We start from the raw sequence: 17067 nt of genomic DNA on the forward strand, positions 1-17067 counted from the left end.
TACCGAACTCCTGAGCGAGGTATCAGAAATGTTTTAAAACACCAATCTCCAGACCTAAACCAAATAGAAAATCTTTGGAGGGAGCTGAAACTCTGTGTTTCTCAGCAACAGCCCAGAAATCTGTCCGATCTAGAGATCTGTGTGGAGGAGTGGGCCGAAATCCCTCCTGCAGTGTGTGAAAACCTTGTGAACAACTACAGGAAATGTTTGACCTCTGTAATTGCAAACAAAGGATACTGTACCAAACATTAACATTGGTTTTCTCAGGTGTTGAAATACTTATTTGCAGCTGTATAAAACAAATCTTTAAAAAAAATCATACATTGTGATTTCTGGATTTTTCTTTTGGGATTATCTCTCTTATAGTGGACATGCACCTGTGATCAAAATTTCTGACCCCTCCATGATTTCTAAGTGCAAATTGCAATCTAGCAGGGTGTTCAAATACTTATTTTCTTCACTGTACAGTATATCAGTTTGCACTTTGATAAGAGGAGATTCTGTACTGTGATGAGTTCCGAAACCAGATTGAAATTTGTCAAAAAGTCAATTTAAATTCAAGAAATTGCTGAATTAATTAAAAATAACATAATCTTGGCGATGAAAGGGAGATTTGAGATGGGTTTATAGCAGGCGTGGGAAAACATTTTGGCTTGGGGGCCACATCGACTTTTAAACTTTGACAGACAGGCTGGGTGAGCTCAAGATATTATACATATAAAAAACAGCATTTTTTTAACAGTACTTATCAAACATACGCAGAAAAAAGCATTGAAGTATTAACATACCTTTTAATGAGAAAATTGTTGTTGATCACCCATTTTAGCCAATGCATTAAAGCAGGGGTGCTCAATGCGTTGATCACGCAAAAAAAAAAGACATCAGCCGTTTTTTCTGACCTGTAGCTCACCGCGCGTGTGCAAACAACGACAGTACAGGAAAACATGCTAGCCGGGCGAGTTCCCCCCTATTTTAAGGCCTCTCTTAAGAAATCTTATCAAACATGAGTATGGATTCTGCAGTAAAGACTAAAAAGTATCACTTGGATTCAGAATGTGAGGTGGACTTTTTTTTCATGATTTCATTTTCGAAGTGCGTTTGCCTTATCTGACACTGTAGTGAAATATGGAGCGGCATTTACGAACTGTTTATGGAAAAGATGACACCGGCATTTGCCGCAAAGCAAACTGAGAATGAGAAAAATGAATGAACTAAAATCCCAATTGTCTGCACAGCAGTCACTTTTCACACAATATAGTTCAACAGCAAAAGCCACCACCGAAGCTATGTTCCGGGTTCGTCACGTCATCGTTAATAACAAGAAGTACTTCCTAAACAGAGAGATGGTAAAACTTGTTGTTCCGATCTTTTAAAAATAAGGCGGAAATATTCTCTTCAATAAAATTTCGGCAGCTGTCAAGGAGTACAGTTACACAGCGCTGTGAAGCCATGGCTGGTGTGGAAGGACATCGGAGCTTGTGAGTGTTTCTCAATGGAGTTGGATGAATCCACTGATGTGAATGACACAGCCTAGGTGTGCATTTCATTTTCATATGGTGTTTAGTGATCATCAACGTAAACTCAGATAGTTACAAAAAAATGTTTACAGTTAATTATGTTGTGTTGTGCAACATTGGCTCATGCGGTTATCCAAGGCACGCAAACTTACAGTTAGACATAAAGAATCCTCAATATACTTTAAAATAAATATGTTTTGCATTTTTGTAGTGGGTAGATCTTTGTGGCTTGGTCATTCTATTTCATTGATGGTCGTTCTAAATAAAAAAAACAAAAAACTATCAACCACCCTTTGTCGATAGTGAGAGGCTGGCTGCTGAAAAGTACATCTTGTGGTAAAAAAGTCTGAGCACCCATGCATTAAAGACTGGTGGTAATTCTGTTGTGGCAATTCTCAGAACAGATCTGAGGTGTTCATCACTCATCTGGGCTCTATGGCGTGGTTTGTTAGTGTTCATCACACTAAAAGTCTGTTCACAAACATATGGAGAGCCAAACCACACCAGTATCCTCTGTGCCATCTTCTAAATGTTTGGAAATTTGGCTGCACTTAATGAAGCATAAAAGTCATCCAGTTTTAGGGAGTTGAACTTGTCCTTTAACATCATCTCACATTGGAGATCAATCAGTTCCGACTCCAACTCCCGTGGCACCGTTTCCAGGTCGTGAGAAGGGACATGAAACCATCTGAAGTGCCCTGTCAATTTTCCCAAAATCACAAAAACTGACAGCAGAATTCCTCATGCAGGTCATCTAGTGATTATATTTTTTCTGGCAAGTTACGGGGCCTCTTTAAGGTAGCCAGAGTGGGAAAATGAGTAGATGACTTGTCTGACATTTGCTTCGAAAATAAAACCATCTTGGTTTGGAAGGCTCTGACATTTGCTTGCATTTCATGAACAAACTGTTTTTTCCCTTGTAGTTTAACCTTCATCTTGTTCATGCCTGTCAGTATGTCCAGAGTAAAAGGTGAATAACAAAGCCAATCTGAGTCATTTATCTCAGAAATATTGTCAGTATTCTCAAGTAGCTACAAAAATGAAATAATCTCCTGTTTGAGCTCTCACACACGTTGACATACTTTTCCTAAACTTAACCAGCAGACATTAGAATGCATGATACAAATATGAAAAGAAATCTGTAATCCACTGAATCCATAATCTGTGAATCATGAAGTAGTGGGGGAACACTATCGCTACAATTCAATCCCACGTAGTTCTCATTCCTTGGATGTTTTGAGCAATTATAGCATAATGTAGTTCAAAACAAAACTCAATTAATTTCACAAGGTTTTACAACATTTCACCAAAATATTACCTCTAAATACAAAATCTTGACGTTTTTTTTTGCAAGCTAACATGAAAGATGAAGGAAAGTGTGCTCTCTTGTGGCTGGCTGTATTAGTTACAGGTCGATATGAACTCTTCACAAAAGTGAAACTTACTCAAAGTACTAGTCAAATAGATATTTAGATTAATATTTCAATGTATCATTTTAGTGTGACATTTATTAATTTGAATTCAACCATTTGATCCACAGATTATGCATTCAGTGTATTACAGATTTCTTTTCATATTTGTATCATGCATCAAGAGAGAAACTGTGGTATTGCATGCGCAAGTCCGGTGTGGCAGAGAAATATGTTAGAATAGTACATGACGTGGATGAGGACAGCAGAAAAGCGGTGAGATGTGCCATAGGTGTGTCAGAAGAATTTAAGGTGGAGGTGGGACTGCATCAGGGATCCGCTCTGAGCCCCTTCCTGTTTGCAGTAGTAATGGATAGGCTGACAGATGAGGTTAGACTGGATTTCCCTTGGACCATGATGTTCGCAGATGATATTGTGATCTTCAGTGAAAGCAGGGAGCAGGTGGACAAACAATTAGAAAGATGGAGGCACGCACTGGAAAGGAGAGGAATGAAGGTTAGCCGAAGTAAAACAGAGTATATGTGCATGAATGAGAGGGGCGGTGGGAAAAGAGTGAAACTCCGGGGAGAAGCGATAGCAAGGGTGGACGACTTCAAATACTTGGGGTCAACAATACAGAACAATGGAGAGTGTGGTAAGGAAGTGAAGAAATGGGTCCAAGAGGGGTGAACAGTTGGCGGAAGGTGTCTGGTGTTCTATGTGACAGAAGAGTCTCCGCTAGGATGAAGGGCAAAATCTATAAAACGGTGGTGAGCCTGGCCATGATGTACGGATTAGAGATGGTGGCACTGAACAAACAACAGGAAGCAGAGCTTGAGGTAGCAGAAATGAAGATGTATTATGTATGTATATAGGATTAGAAATGAGCTCATTAAAGGGACAGCCAAAATTGGATGTTTTGGAGACAAGGTTAGAGAGAGCAGACTTCGATGGTTTGGACATGTCCAGAGGCGAGAGAGTGAGTGTATTGGTAGAAGGGTGCTGAGGATGGAGCTGCAAGACAAAAGAGCGAGAGGAAGACCAAAGAAAAGGTTGACAGATGTTGTGAGGGAGGACATGAAGACTGTGGGTGTTAGAGAGGAAGAGATATGAGATAGGCTTACATGGAAAAAGATGACACGTTGTGGCGACCCCTAATTGGGACAAGCCAAATGGAAAAGATCCATCTCTTGAGTTGGCAAGTATTGTATACTGTACATAAATAGTGGTGTGAAACAGAAATATTAGTCAAAGACAACACAAGTAAAGTTCTTTTTTCTATTAATGTCACGACACAATCGTATCAGTGTTGAATGGACCCAAAAGCAGATGGACGTGGAAGAAGTCCTGGAGAATGGTTCATTGAAATGGAGTTCAGAGTGAGATCTCCACGGTGTGATGAGGGATCATCAGAAAAAGGAACGTGCAAGAAGTGGCAGCGTGATTATGTGGAAGAACTTGGCGGCATGGCTAGATAGAACACCAAGGTAAGATGCATGCATGGAGCGCTGAGGATGGAGAAGACACGGCGATACTGTAAATACAATTGCGGGGAGTAGCTCAGCTAACGTCCGAATAGAGAGCTGTACGTACCTCGGATGAATGTTGATATTTCAGTGATGGCTACTTCACTTTGTGAGACAACTCCTATTAAGTGATTTCTTAACAGACAACAAACGCAGCAGGATCCGGCCTGGGTGTGGCCAGAGAAACTTAACTCAGGTATGGAAAAACAAATTTGTGTTTTAAACGTAGTAAGTTGTGTATATAGTCTTGTATGTATTTTCTCTTTACAGGGTCTTTAAAAGGTAACCACTACATAAATATTGTCCTATGACATCGATATCTATTTTCAAAAAGATGGCATAGTGAACAACAAGATTAATATTTATGACTTTGTCGAAGGTGGGACGGTGAATGACTGGTAAGAGCGTCTGGCTCACTGTTCTGAGGGCCGGGGTTCAAATCTCAGCCCCGCCTGTGAGGAGTTTGCATGTTGCCCCCATGCCTACGTGGGTTTTCTCCGGGAACTCCAGTTGACTCCCACATCCCCAAACATGCATTCATTAAAGACTAAATTGCCCGTAGGTGTGAATGGTTGTTTCTATATGCCCTGCCCTGCCTCCTTCCCAAAGATAGCTGGAAAAGGCTGAAGCACTCCTGTGACCCTTGTGAGGATAAGCAGCTCAGAAAATAGCTGGATGGATGGAAGGACTTTGTAGGAAAAAGGTGCTACAATATTTTAGAGGTCTTTATTTATAGCTTTAAATAATAAAATGTGAAATACAATCAAGCCAGTCCCCAACACTGGCTTAAAACATAGTAAAATAGTTATCTCGGGTGCTGACAATGTCACTGTTGCACTCCAGTGTTTTGAGAACTAGCTCAAGCACTGCTTTGCTCACGTTCATGCTGTGGCGCTGTCTTACTGCAGACAGGATGTGAAGGATGTGGCAACCCTTCTCTTGATCTAGAGACAAGGAAACTGTTGTGAGAACAGCCCAAGTCATGTTCTCCCGGCAGGAGGTGCAAACATTGACATAAACTGAAGTCACGTACACTTCTCTCTTTTTGAGTCCTCCCTGATGATGTCTTTAACTGCCATAAATAGATTTTTATCCTGTGTAGTCACCTAGCAAGGAACAGGAGTGTCAAAAAATGTCCACCATGATTTTTTAATCTGATCATGAGTTGCAACAAGCCACGCAATATGCAAACAAGCAATATTTTTTTCTTACAAAATAGACTTTATCCTGGGACTCAAGTCTGCCGTACACAATGCCCTCATCCTTTAAAACTTGCAGGACCTCTTTCAGGAGCATGCTTGGTTGCTAGTATACAGAGGGACAAAAGGCTCCTAAAGTAGCAGCACAGAATTGTACAACTCAATGCTTCTTAAAAACCTTCTCTCGCAACAGGCAATGAATGCGGCAGATCCAGTCAATAGTGTTACATACCTGGTCTGCAGGTCCTGTTTCAGTACAGCTGGTAATGAGAGGCTGAAGGAGGTCCAGAACATCATAAGGTCTGAATTTGCTTAGACAACTCTGATCTAAATAATCTTTGATGATATTTGTTGCCTTAGTGAGGGAACTGATAGGATACTCACTGAAAAACAGATAGCAAAAAATATTAAACTGAAAACACCATCACTGCATACTACTGTACATATAAAGTAATAGGTTTCAGTATATATCTGTAAGTGTGGGATTGATTTGGAGCAGCAGCTTTACTTTGTAGTGTTGGTTTGTAGATGGAGTGGTTTGTCATAGAAGTCTTTATACAGCTGTAAAACCTTTGTCATCCATTCAATCTGGACTGTCATCATTGGATCATTAACTTTATCTGGGAAGATATACATAAACAACACAAACGTTATGGCGATAGGATGGAGATTGTGTGGATTCTCTACTTAAAGTGGGACAGTCATCCCTATAAACATTCTAAAATAGATTTTGTAATGAAAAATACATATAACAGTATTCACTTCAATGTCTATACGAAAAAAAAAAGTGAGCGGATAGCGCGTCATCCATGGACAAATTTGCGCAATTGAGTGACCCTCGACATCCAAGTGGTCGCCATATTAGTCGCGTCCTCTGTCCTTGACGTCATCGTCACTTCTGCCGTTGAAAACGCGCAGTGCCTGCTACTATGGAAACCGAACAAGAGATATTCGGATTTTTCCAACGCCCCTTCTGTCACCAAAGCTCTTTTCGAAAAGGACAACACAACACAACCGAGTGAAGTTACCGGGGCAATAATATACTATTGTTTCGAGCCATATTCAGATGATATCAGATCACGGCCAAACCGCATCTCGTCCGAACCCACAAAGCTCTTGTCCTCTGCACCCGTGCAATCCATTTTTACAACAAACCGGGTCTCTTGCAAACTTATGAAGGCTAAATTAATTCTCCCGAGTGTTCAAGCAATGTACTGCAATGCAATGAGCCGGCATTTTGGCAAACACAAAGGAACAACGAGCTACCTTCCCGGAGGTAAAACTAATGGAAACAAACGAGTCCACGAGGGGGCGCCGCTGTCCTTTACGTCACTTCCTGCTACTTCTCCAAAACAAATCCCTGAGAGGATTTTCATGGCGGGAGTTACAAAAAGCTTTATATGTCAAAATCATGTTTTGTGGTGAAAAAACACATGGGACCATATTGGCTGTGGGTTTTTCATTAATAATATACCAAAAATCATCCATTTCATGACAGGCCCACTTTAAGGATCTGTGTATATATGGTCAGCTATGAGCGGATGGAAAATGTCAGGCATTTGGACTACCTATCATGAGAAGACTAGTACCAAAGTAAAGCACAATCTTTTTATATATTTAAAGGTCCCCTTGCATCAGAATCCAAATGTTTTCTGTTTTATAGATAACATAGGCGAGGCAGGTGGAAAGGAATCTTTATGGGGAGATGAAGGACGTTCATTTTCTTGAGTACAGAGTGTGGATTTGCAAAATGAATGGACAGATGCAGCATTTGAAATTCTTGCTGTCAGAACTTAACTTGGACTCTGGCACACTTCCCTCTGTGCCAGCTATCTTTGCCTTGTCCATGTGCCATAGAACACAGCTGCTTTGCTGGTAACATCTGAAATCCTAAAAAATAAATCCTCCCCCTTGTTTTTTGTTTTTTTTAAATTTGTTGTATTTTAGTATTTTATTGCTTTTAAATCAGTAAAGTTGCTGTTAAATCTGTAATGTTATGATTATTATTTCCTGTTTTTATTTTTATTTGATTTTTTTTCTGTGATATGGAGCTTATGGGTCTGAAATAAAGAATTAAGAACCGCAAGACTAGCCAGGTTTATATGAAACTTTGTCTTCTGATTACCAGTATAATCTCTAATCAAATCTAATCAAATCAAAATGTTCCATATAAACATCTCAATTGGTAATAACAGATCAAATCCAAATGGAATTTCTTTCGGTTTCACGTGGATGGAAGATTTCTTTTACCAAGCAGATCAGAAGTAAATTTGATTTGTGTATACCAGGGGTCAACAACCTTTTAGGCTGAGTGAGGCATAAATTACAAATATTTTAAAATGTAATTTCAAAAGAGCCTTACAATATTTTAAAAACAAGATACAGGTGTATTTGCGCATTTATGTAAGACCAACACTTTTAGAGTAGAGTAAGTATCTGAATTCTTTTAAAAAACATTGCGATGCTGTTGCTCATCAATGATGACAAATGCTCTTCGAATTAGTGCGAATTCTGGTGCTGCATGGTTTTGCTGATGGCTTTGTAGTTTGTTTCATACGTCCTTAGATTAATCTTCAAGCATGCGTTCTTCTTTTCCTTTCCGGTTGTCCCGATTAGGGGTCGCCACAGCGTGTCCTCTTTGTCCATCTAAGCCTATCTCATGCATCCTCCTCTCTAACACTCACTGTCCTCATGTCCTCCCTCACAACTTCCATCAACCGTTTCTTTGGTCTTCCTCTCGCTCTTTTGCCTGGCAGCACCATCTTCAGCACCCTTCTACCAATATACTCACTCTCTCACCTCTAGACAAGTCCAAACCATTGAAGTCTGCTCTCTCTAACCTTGTCTCCAAAACATCCAACTTTGGCTGTCCCTCTAATGAGCTCATTTCTAATCCTTTCCAACCTGTTCACACCAAGCGAGAACCACAGCATCTTCATTTCTGCTACCTCAAGTTCTGCTTCCTGTTGTTTCTTCAGAGCCACCGTCTCTAATCCGTACATCATGGCCGGCCTCACAACTGTTTTATAGATGTTGCCCTTCATCCTAGCGGAGACTCTTATGTTACATAGAACATCAGACACCTTCCGCCAACTGTTCCACCCCGGCTTAGACCTGTTTCTTCACTTCCTTACCACACTCTCCATTGCTCTGTATTGTTGATTCCAAGTATTTTAAGTCGTCCGTCCTTGCTATTTCTTCTCCCTGGAGCTTCACACTTCCCCACCACCCCTCTCATTCATGCACATACACTCTGTTTTACTTTGGCTAATCTTCATTCCTCTCCTTTCTAGTGCGTGCCTCCATCTTTCCAATTGTTCCTCCACCTGCTCCCTGCTTTCACTGCAGATCCCAGCATCATCTGCGAACATCATGGTACAACGGGAATCCAGTCTAACCTCATCTGTCAGGCTATCCATTACTACCGCAAACAGGAAGGGGCTCAGAGCGGATCCCTGATGCAGTCCCAACACCTCTTCAAATTCTTCTGACACACCTACGCCACATCTCACTGCTGCTCTTCTGACATATTTCTCCGCCACACCAGACTTGGGCATGAAGTACCACAGTTTCTCTCTCGGTACTTTGTCATAGGCTTTCTATAGGTCTACAAAGACACAGTGTAGTTCCTTCTGATCTTGTCTGCACTTTTTCATGAGCATCCTCAAGGCAAATAATGCATCTGTAGTACTCTTTCTAGCCATGAAACCATACTGTAGCTCGCATATACTTACTTCTGATCTGAGTCTTGCCTCCACTACTCTTTCCCATAACCTCATTGTGTAGCTCATCATCTTTATTCCTCTGTAGTTTCAACAGTTCTGAACATCGCCCTTGTTCTTAAAAATGGGAACTAGTACACTTTTCCTCCATTCTTCTGGCCTCTTCTCTCCGGCTAGTATTCTATTGAATAACTTGGTCAAAAACTCCACAGCCACCTCTCGAAATTGCTTCCATACCTCCAATGGTATATCATCAGGACCAACTGTCTTTCCATTTTTCATTCTGTTCAGTGCGTATCTAACCTTCGCCTTACTAATCATTGCCACTTCCTCGTCATTCACACTTGCCTCTTCTAGTCTTCCTTCTCTCCTATTTTCTGCATTCATCAACTTTTCAAATTATTCTTTCCATCTATAGCACACTACTGGCACCAGTCAACATATTTCCATCACTATCCTTAATCACTTTTACTTGCTGGACATCCTTCCAATCTCTATCCCTCTGTCTGGCCAACCTGTCGAGATCCTTTTCTCCTTCTTTCATGCCCAACCCGGTGTATACTTCCTCTTCGCCAATGTCTTTCCTTGAATGACTTCTTGTATTTTGGAGTTCCACCACCAAGTTTCTTTCACCCCTGTCCTACCAGAAGACACCCCAAGTACTCTACTGCCTGCCTCTCTGAAAACCTTGGCAGTAGTATTCCAGTCTTCTGGGAGCTCTTCCTGTCCATCTAGAGTCTGTCTCACCTCTTTCCGAAAGGCCACACAACATTCTTCCTTTCTCAACTTCCACCACCTGATTCTCTGCTCTACATTTGCCTTCTTAATCTTCCTGCCTGCTACCAGAGTAATCCTACACACCATCATCCTATGCTGTCGAGCTACACTCTCCCCCACCACTACCTAAGTGTCAGTAAACTCCTTCAAATTACATCGTCTGCACAAAATATAATTCAACTGCGTGCTTCTACCTCCGCTCTTGTAGGTCACTCAATGTTCCTGTCTCTTCTGGAAATAATTGTTCACCACTGCCAATTTCATCCTTTTTGCGAAGTCCACCAACATCTGACCCTCATCACTTCTTCATCAACATGTCCATCGAAATCTGCACCAATCACAACTCTCTCTCTGACTGTGATGCTCAGGACTACTTCGTCTAGCTCCTTCCAAAATTTGTCTTTCTACTCAAGGTCACATCCAACCTGTGGGGCATAGCTGCTAATCACATTATACATAATACACTCAATTTCAAATTTCATCCTCATCACTCGATCTGATACTCTTTTCACCTCCAATACATTCTTCGCCAGCTCTTCTTTTAGAATAACCCCTACTCCATTTCTCTTCCCATCTACTCCATGGTAAAATAATTTCAACCCTGCTCCTAAACTTCTAGCCTTACCCCCTTTCCACTTGCTGTCCTGTATGCTTAGTATATCAACCTAATATCAACCTTTCTCCTAATCCTCATGTCAACTAACTCCTGAGCTTTCTCTGTCATAGTCCCAACATTCAAAGTCCCTACACACAGCTGTAGGGTCTGTGCATTCCTCTTTTTCTTCTTCCGACTAAGCCGCTTTCCTCCTCTTTTTTGTCTTCGACCTACATTATCTGAATTTCTACCTACGCCTTACAGATTAACAGTGCCGGGGGTGTGCGTATTTAGCCCGTGCCACGATCTATCCGTTAAGGAATTCGTTTGATGAACGCTCATATATGTTTGGCACAGTTTTAAGCCGGATGCCCTTCGTGACGCAACCCTCTGCATTTATCCGGGCTTCGGACCGGCCTACAGGTCGCACAATATTGTGTTCCCCAAAGGGCTGCAGATCGTCAAAAAAGCAATCAAATAGACAAAGTCAACACATAAGGCACACAAAGATTTCATCGGTTAATAGTGCACGTTATTCAGTTTGATTTTCCATCATGACGGCACGACGTTCTTGTTGACAAAGGCATGTCTTTTATTCAATTGATTACATTTTCTTTATGCGAAAAGTTTTCAAAAATTTCATTGGCAACATCAAGCATGAACGCTTTGGCATACTCTTCATCTGTGAATGGCTTTACGTTTCTCACAATTACTAAGGCACCAGGATCCCTATCTGAATTCCATTCACCTTGTTGAGTTTTGCTGCTAACGAACTTAGACACTGGAAAGTAGCTCTTCACATGCTTTCTTCCTGCTGTTCCCCACAGGATATTTTGATGCAAACACCGTAAGGTGTGTGTTGAAGTGGCGCTTTATATTTGAGCATTTCATCGTTTTTTCGTCATAATAAATTAGACACAGCAGAAGCTTCTCTCTCCATAGAGGATGTCCAGTCTTGCCGAAAACTGCAGTATTCCTTATCTTTTGTTTCTTTGAGCGATCTTTGTCAAAAGCGTTTCCACAAGCTGTTGTTCTCACCCAATCTATGATCGACCCTTCTGCGCCTGCGCACATCGACTGCCACAGCGAACTACGGCAACCCCGCTTGGACAAACTGTTTCTGCCTCATTTGAGTTGCCTACGCAACACAAATGACATGTACAGTATGTTGTTATGAGGGCTCTGCAAGCCATATGCAACCACCAAAAGAGCCATAGGTTCCCGACCCCTGGTATATACTGTCACTCCAATAGAGTTGGGGAAAGCTGTGCTTTGTTTCAATGTAAATGTATGGTGACATCATTGTTTATGTGTGGTGTAAATATGGAGGTTCCCGATCAAGCTTGTATGAAACCGATCTAGTTGTTGACTTGAATTATTTCATTCATCGTATCCTCACAAGGGTTGTGGGCGTGCTCAACTCCATCACATTTGTCTTCTAGCTAAACTCTGAACTGGTCACCAGCCAATCGCAGACTATTTATAAATTCTTCTTCTTTCGGCTTGTCCTGTGAAGGGTCACCACAGCGTGTCATCTTTTCCCATCTAAGCCAATCTCCTGAATCTTCCTCTCTAACACCAGCTGCCCTCATGTCTCCCCTCAAAACATCCATTAACCTTCTCTTTGTGATCTTTCTCTCACTCTTTTGCCTGGCTTCTCCAAAACATCTAACTTTGGGTGTCCTTCTAATGAGCTCTTCTAATCCTATCCAACCAGCTCACTCGTAGAGAGAACCTCAACATCTTCATTTCTGCCACCTCCAGGTCTGCTTCTTGTTGTCTTTTCAGTGCCACCGTCTCTAATCCGTAAATCGTGGCCGGCCTCACCACTGTTTTATAAACTTTGCTCTTCATTCTAGCAGAGACCCTTCTGTCACATAACAGACAAGACACCTTCCCCCAACTGTTCCAACCTGCTTGGACCAGTTTCTTCACTTCCTTACCACACTCACCATTGCTCTGGATTGTTGACCCCAAGTATTCGAAGTCGTCCACCCTCGCTATCTTTTCTCCCTGGAGCCTAACTTTCCCCCATCCATCCCACTCATTCACACATTATTTTTTTACTTCGTCTAATCTTCATTCCTCTCCTTTCCAGTGCATGCCTTCCAGTGCATAACCACAATATCATCTGCGGACATCAAGGTCCACGGGGATTCCAGTCTAACCTCATCTGTCAGCCTATCCATTATCACAGCAAACAGGAAGGGGCTCAGAGCTGAGCTGTAAAAAGAGTAACTGTGGTGCATTGTGTTTATACAGTGGGCCCTTAATTACACTGGGTCATATATGACCCCATGGGTTCTCTCGGGTTAAATTCTTTGGTCACACCTATGGCACTCTTCTTCTTCTGCCCACAAATCCGCTTTCCTCCTCTTCTTTGTCTTCGAACCACAGTCGCTGAATTTCCACCAACGCCCTGCAGGCTAACGGTGTCGGGGGCGGACGTTGTTACCCCGGGCCACGCTCGATATGGTATGGGATACTTTAGACGAACACTCATATTTGTTCGGCAAAGTTTTAAGACAGATGCCCTTCCTGATGCCACCCTCTGCATTAACCAGGCTTTGGACTGGCCTACAGATTGCACTGGCTTGTGCTGCCAGGAGTTTCAAAAAGGACATTTTGAATGAAAATTATCATGCAAACCTGATAAAAGGACATTAGAGATTAATGACCAACTAAATTTAACAAAATAATATTGAAGGGGACCTTTAAATTATGTGAGCAAATGACCATAACAGCCGTTTGGGAGTGTAGTTAGGAGCTACAATACAAGGCAAAAGTTAGAACACACTTTCTTTATCTGCTCACATCCAAACTGTATGTACACTTGACAGATGTTTCCAGCAGGTTACAGTACTTGTGAAGGTTGATCATTTCCTCACATTAAGATGCACACATTATCATAATTGGAGTAAATTACGTTGGAATCAGTTTATATAGACTGTGAATGTCTTTTATCATTGACAGTATACTGTAATGAAGTAATATATTGTGCTTTCCAGTGAAACTGTACATCTTTACCTGTGCAGGTCATGTTTTTACGACAATATTGTACATATCAATTTAATAAAACACCACATGTAGAAGAGTATATGTAGCTGTCGTCACTCACAGTAGGTGTAGGCAATAATCTCTCTCTGTTGCCTTGACGTCTTGAGTGGTCCTCTGACTCGCAGAAGCTCTCCAATCTCAAGATGGCAGTGACTCTGCTGGGCCTGTCTCAGTTTTTTCAGCTCAACAGTTAGATTAAAACCTCCCTGGAGGCCATCAATTGGACTTCCGCTGACTGGAGTTAAAAAAAACAATAGGTTGTGTGGTTGCATTCAGTATGTACCGGTCATTAGGTATCAAACTTTCAATAATTGAATATTTCTGCTGACAGAATAAGGGGCAGACAATTTCCTGGGTGATCACCAGTCAACCATTCTCACTCAACAATAGACCGACAGGTAATTACACTGGCACACAGCTTTTAGAATTGTGAGAACAAGATAAAAAAAAAATTTCAGTGAAAGAAATGTAAACACAGTGGCAACAAGGGCATCATCCGAGCATTAACAGTCTAATCCACAGCAAATGTATTTTATTTGTCTATCATAAAAATGTAGCTAAAGTTGAATTAAAAATATTTTAAAAAATTTCATTTCAACAGAAATGAAAAACAATTAGCGCCAAAGTGCAAATTTTCTTTGTAATCCTTAAGCCTCCGATGTCTGTTTCAAACCGAGGCTCTGTTAAAGCTGCTTCCATGTGACGTCACTCCAAGACAAACCCAGTACAGAAATGGTTTCCTACACAGACACTCATACACGCTGCGAGTGGGATCTCGAGGAGATAGACAGCAGTGATGAAGAAGTTTTTATGGAATGTGTAAATGCTACTGGCTTCTTGTGCGTGCATAAAAGACAACAAGTGTTTCCGAAGCAATGAGTGTTTATTGAACTCCGAGGATATGGAACACTGAGTGACAACACACAGACTGCCGCAGGTAAATAACTTGAACATAGATAAGGGACCCAACCCATAATACCTAGGAGAGGTGTATCCCCCTACTCGGCATAGTGACAAAGAACCAATAATCTACAGAATGCTCTGTGGAAGAGATAGGAACTGAAGAGGAGGAATTTTCCTATTCTTCCCATGTTCAAAAAACAGCCGATGCAGGTGTAATTCAACTATATATGTTCGAACCGGTGTGACAGTCTGAGCATTGAATGCAACACAAGGACAGGATTTGGCGAGGCCTGACGAAGGTGACGTGGAACTTCGCACCCAAAACACGGACTGGTAGGTGCCTCAAGAAATCTACAGTTGAAAGCATACACTCCCGCAGTCGAATTTCAGGAAGACCTCAGCGTCAACAGTACACTAACTTTATACAGTGTCCAAATTTCATCACCTCCTAAACATCACATGTATACGGATTTTAGTTGACATATATATACAGTGAAGAAAAGTATTTTAACATCCTGCTATATTGCAAGTTCTCCCACTTACAAATCATGGAGGGGTCTGAAATTTTCATCGTAGGCGCATGGCCGCTGTGGGAGAGATAATCTAAAAAGAAAAATCATGAAATCTCAATGTATGATTTTTTAATTATTTGTGTGATACAGCTGCAAATAAATAAATGAACACCTGTCTATCAGCTAGAAGTCCGCCTTTATGCTTTGGGGGTGTTTTTCTGCACATGGGACAGGACGACTGCACTGTATTAAGAGATTGATAATTTTAAAAAGTGAGTAAGGTGAAATTTAGGAAAACAAAGTCGTAAATTAAGACGGTCTTGATCTAAGATGTTTCGACTGTACAACGCCCGTCCCCCGTCCACCATTTTGTCTGGCTAATGCTTGCCCGTGTTTGTGCACCAGGAGTATCTTCGTATTTTTCGCTCTCCTGTTTAGACATTATCGCCCTAAAGAAGAAAGCTGTGTCTTTTAGCAATGCTTCTGCAGCAAAAAGAAAATCCATTACCATGGAAATGAAGCTCAAGATCATAAAAAGATTACAGAAAGGAGAGACACAAACACAACCAAGGCTTCAGTCGGTATACCGTGGTGACAATTATTAAAGACAAAGCCCGTATTTGAGCCCATGTGAAGGGTTGCGTTCCTATGTCAGATCCAACGATTACAAAACAAGGTTCTCTGATACTTGTCGAGATGGAGAGGATTGAGAACCAAGTTTCTTCACAATAGCTAAGCACAGCCTCCCCTACTTCTACTCCATCCACCTCTCAGCAATAATGCTAGTAACATCATCTTATTACAATGTATTTACTTTTTATACAAAGTATTTTGATGTAAATTCTGACTTTAATGGTCTAATCCGACTTCAGTCCAAATTCAAGTTAAATTGCTACTCCAGGAATGGATCTCAGTCATAGACTGAGGACTCCCTCTACTTTATTTGTTTATTGATTACTGTTTTTGAAAAAAGGGGTGTAGTCCAATTTGTGTTTGCTTACCAGAATCCAACTCTTCTTTCATCTGGTCATTTTTCCAACAGAGGCAGTTTATAACACCAGTAGCATCATCCACTGTAAAATAAAGAGGGCCACGGGGGTGACAGGAAGTCCAAAAACCGTGTTACTGTATTGTGTTTAGGAGGACACCTGGAAACATCCACTACTTTGGCAGTCGATGCTGGAACATATCACACTATTTTATACTGCAATGCACACTGGCATGGAGTAAAATTACCTCCATAACAGATGAAGTCATCTCTTTCCCTCTTATAAACGACTGTCCCCAAAACATCTAAATTGTGGATTGGATGTGACTGGTAAAAAAATATGTCTATAATACATGGGGAAAGGGAAAAGAGCAGATTAGCATTGTAGCATTCATGTCATAGGTTTTATTATAGAGTTGTAAACCAATGCAAGTTTTCCCGCATAGAATAGTAGAACGCGTGCAGGAGTTTGTTTACCTGCCACTTGACAGGACTCCCTCATATGGAGGATATCTGAGATATGTAGCCTGGCGAAAGCAGAAAAGATTGGGTCCAATCCCCACATCATGGACGGAAGCTCTTCTGTAGGATCCATTCCACCTGCCTCATGCCGATATTTCCCGTCAAATCACTTGGTTTGACTCTATCTTTATCGTTGCTAAGAAGTGAGCTAGCTACGAGCGTAGCTTTTTGTCCAGAGCTAAAACATTGGTCACGTGACACTTTTTTAAAAAAAATATTTTTTTATGTTTAGTTAATGGAGGGGACGTATATGTCTATATGTATTACTCCCATGCATTTTTCATTCGTTTATTTTATTTTAAAAATGCAGTTCATACTGCGAGCCCAGATTGTGTATGGG

The 17067-nt window shown here is 41.2% G+C and overlaps 1 protein-coding gene across 2 annotated transcripts; it reads right to left on the bottom strand.

The window, feature by feature from the left end:
- Positions 1-5177: 5177 nt before the first annotated feature.
- On the bottom strand, positions 5178-16945 carry stn1 (STN1 subunit of CST complex). Of its 2 annotated transcripts, XM_061829452.1 has the most exons (9): positions 16683-16943; positions 16454-16549; positions 16219-16290; positions 13864-14037; positions 6160-6271; positions 5884-6034; positions 5665-5757; positions 5486-5558; positions 5178-5396 (listed from the first exon to the last, which is right to left on the bottom strand). In XM_061829452.1, the coding sequence occupies exons 1-9, from the start codon at positions 16798-16800 to the stop codon at positions 5239-5241; spliced, it is 1047 nt and encodes a 348-aa protein (XP_061685436.1). In that variant the 5' UTR covers positions 16801-16943; the 3' UTR covers positions 5178-5238. The 2 variants fall into 2 exon arrangements, with proteins under 2 accessions (XP_061685436.1, XP_061685437.1); XM_061829453.1 differs by lacking the exon at positions 16454-16549 and having other exon boundaries at positions 16683-16945.
- Positions 16946-17067: the final 122 nt, after the last annotated feature.

The sequence above is a fragment of the Syngnathoides biaculeatus genome, chromosome 9 (genome assembly GCF_019802595.1).
Source record: "Syngnathoides biaculeatus isolate LvHL_M chromosome 9, ASM1980259v1, whole genome shotgun sequence".
Lineage (NCBI taxonomy): Eukaryota > Metazoa > Chordata > Actinopteri > Syngnathiformes > Syngnathidae > Syngnathoides > Syngnathoides biaculeatus.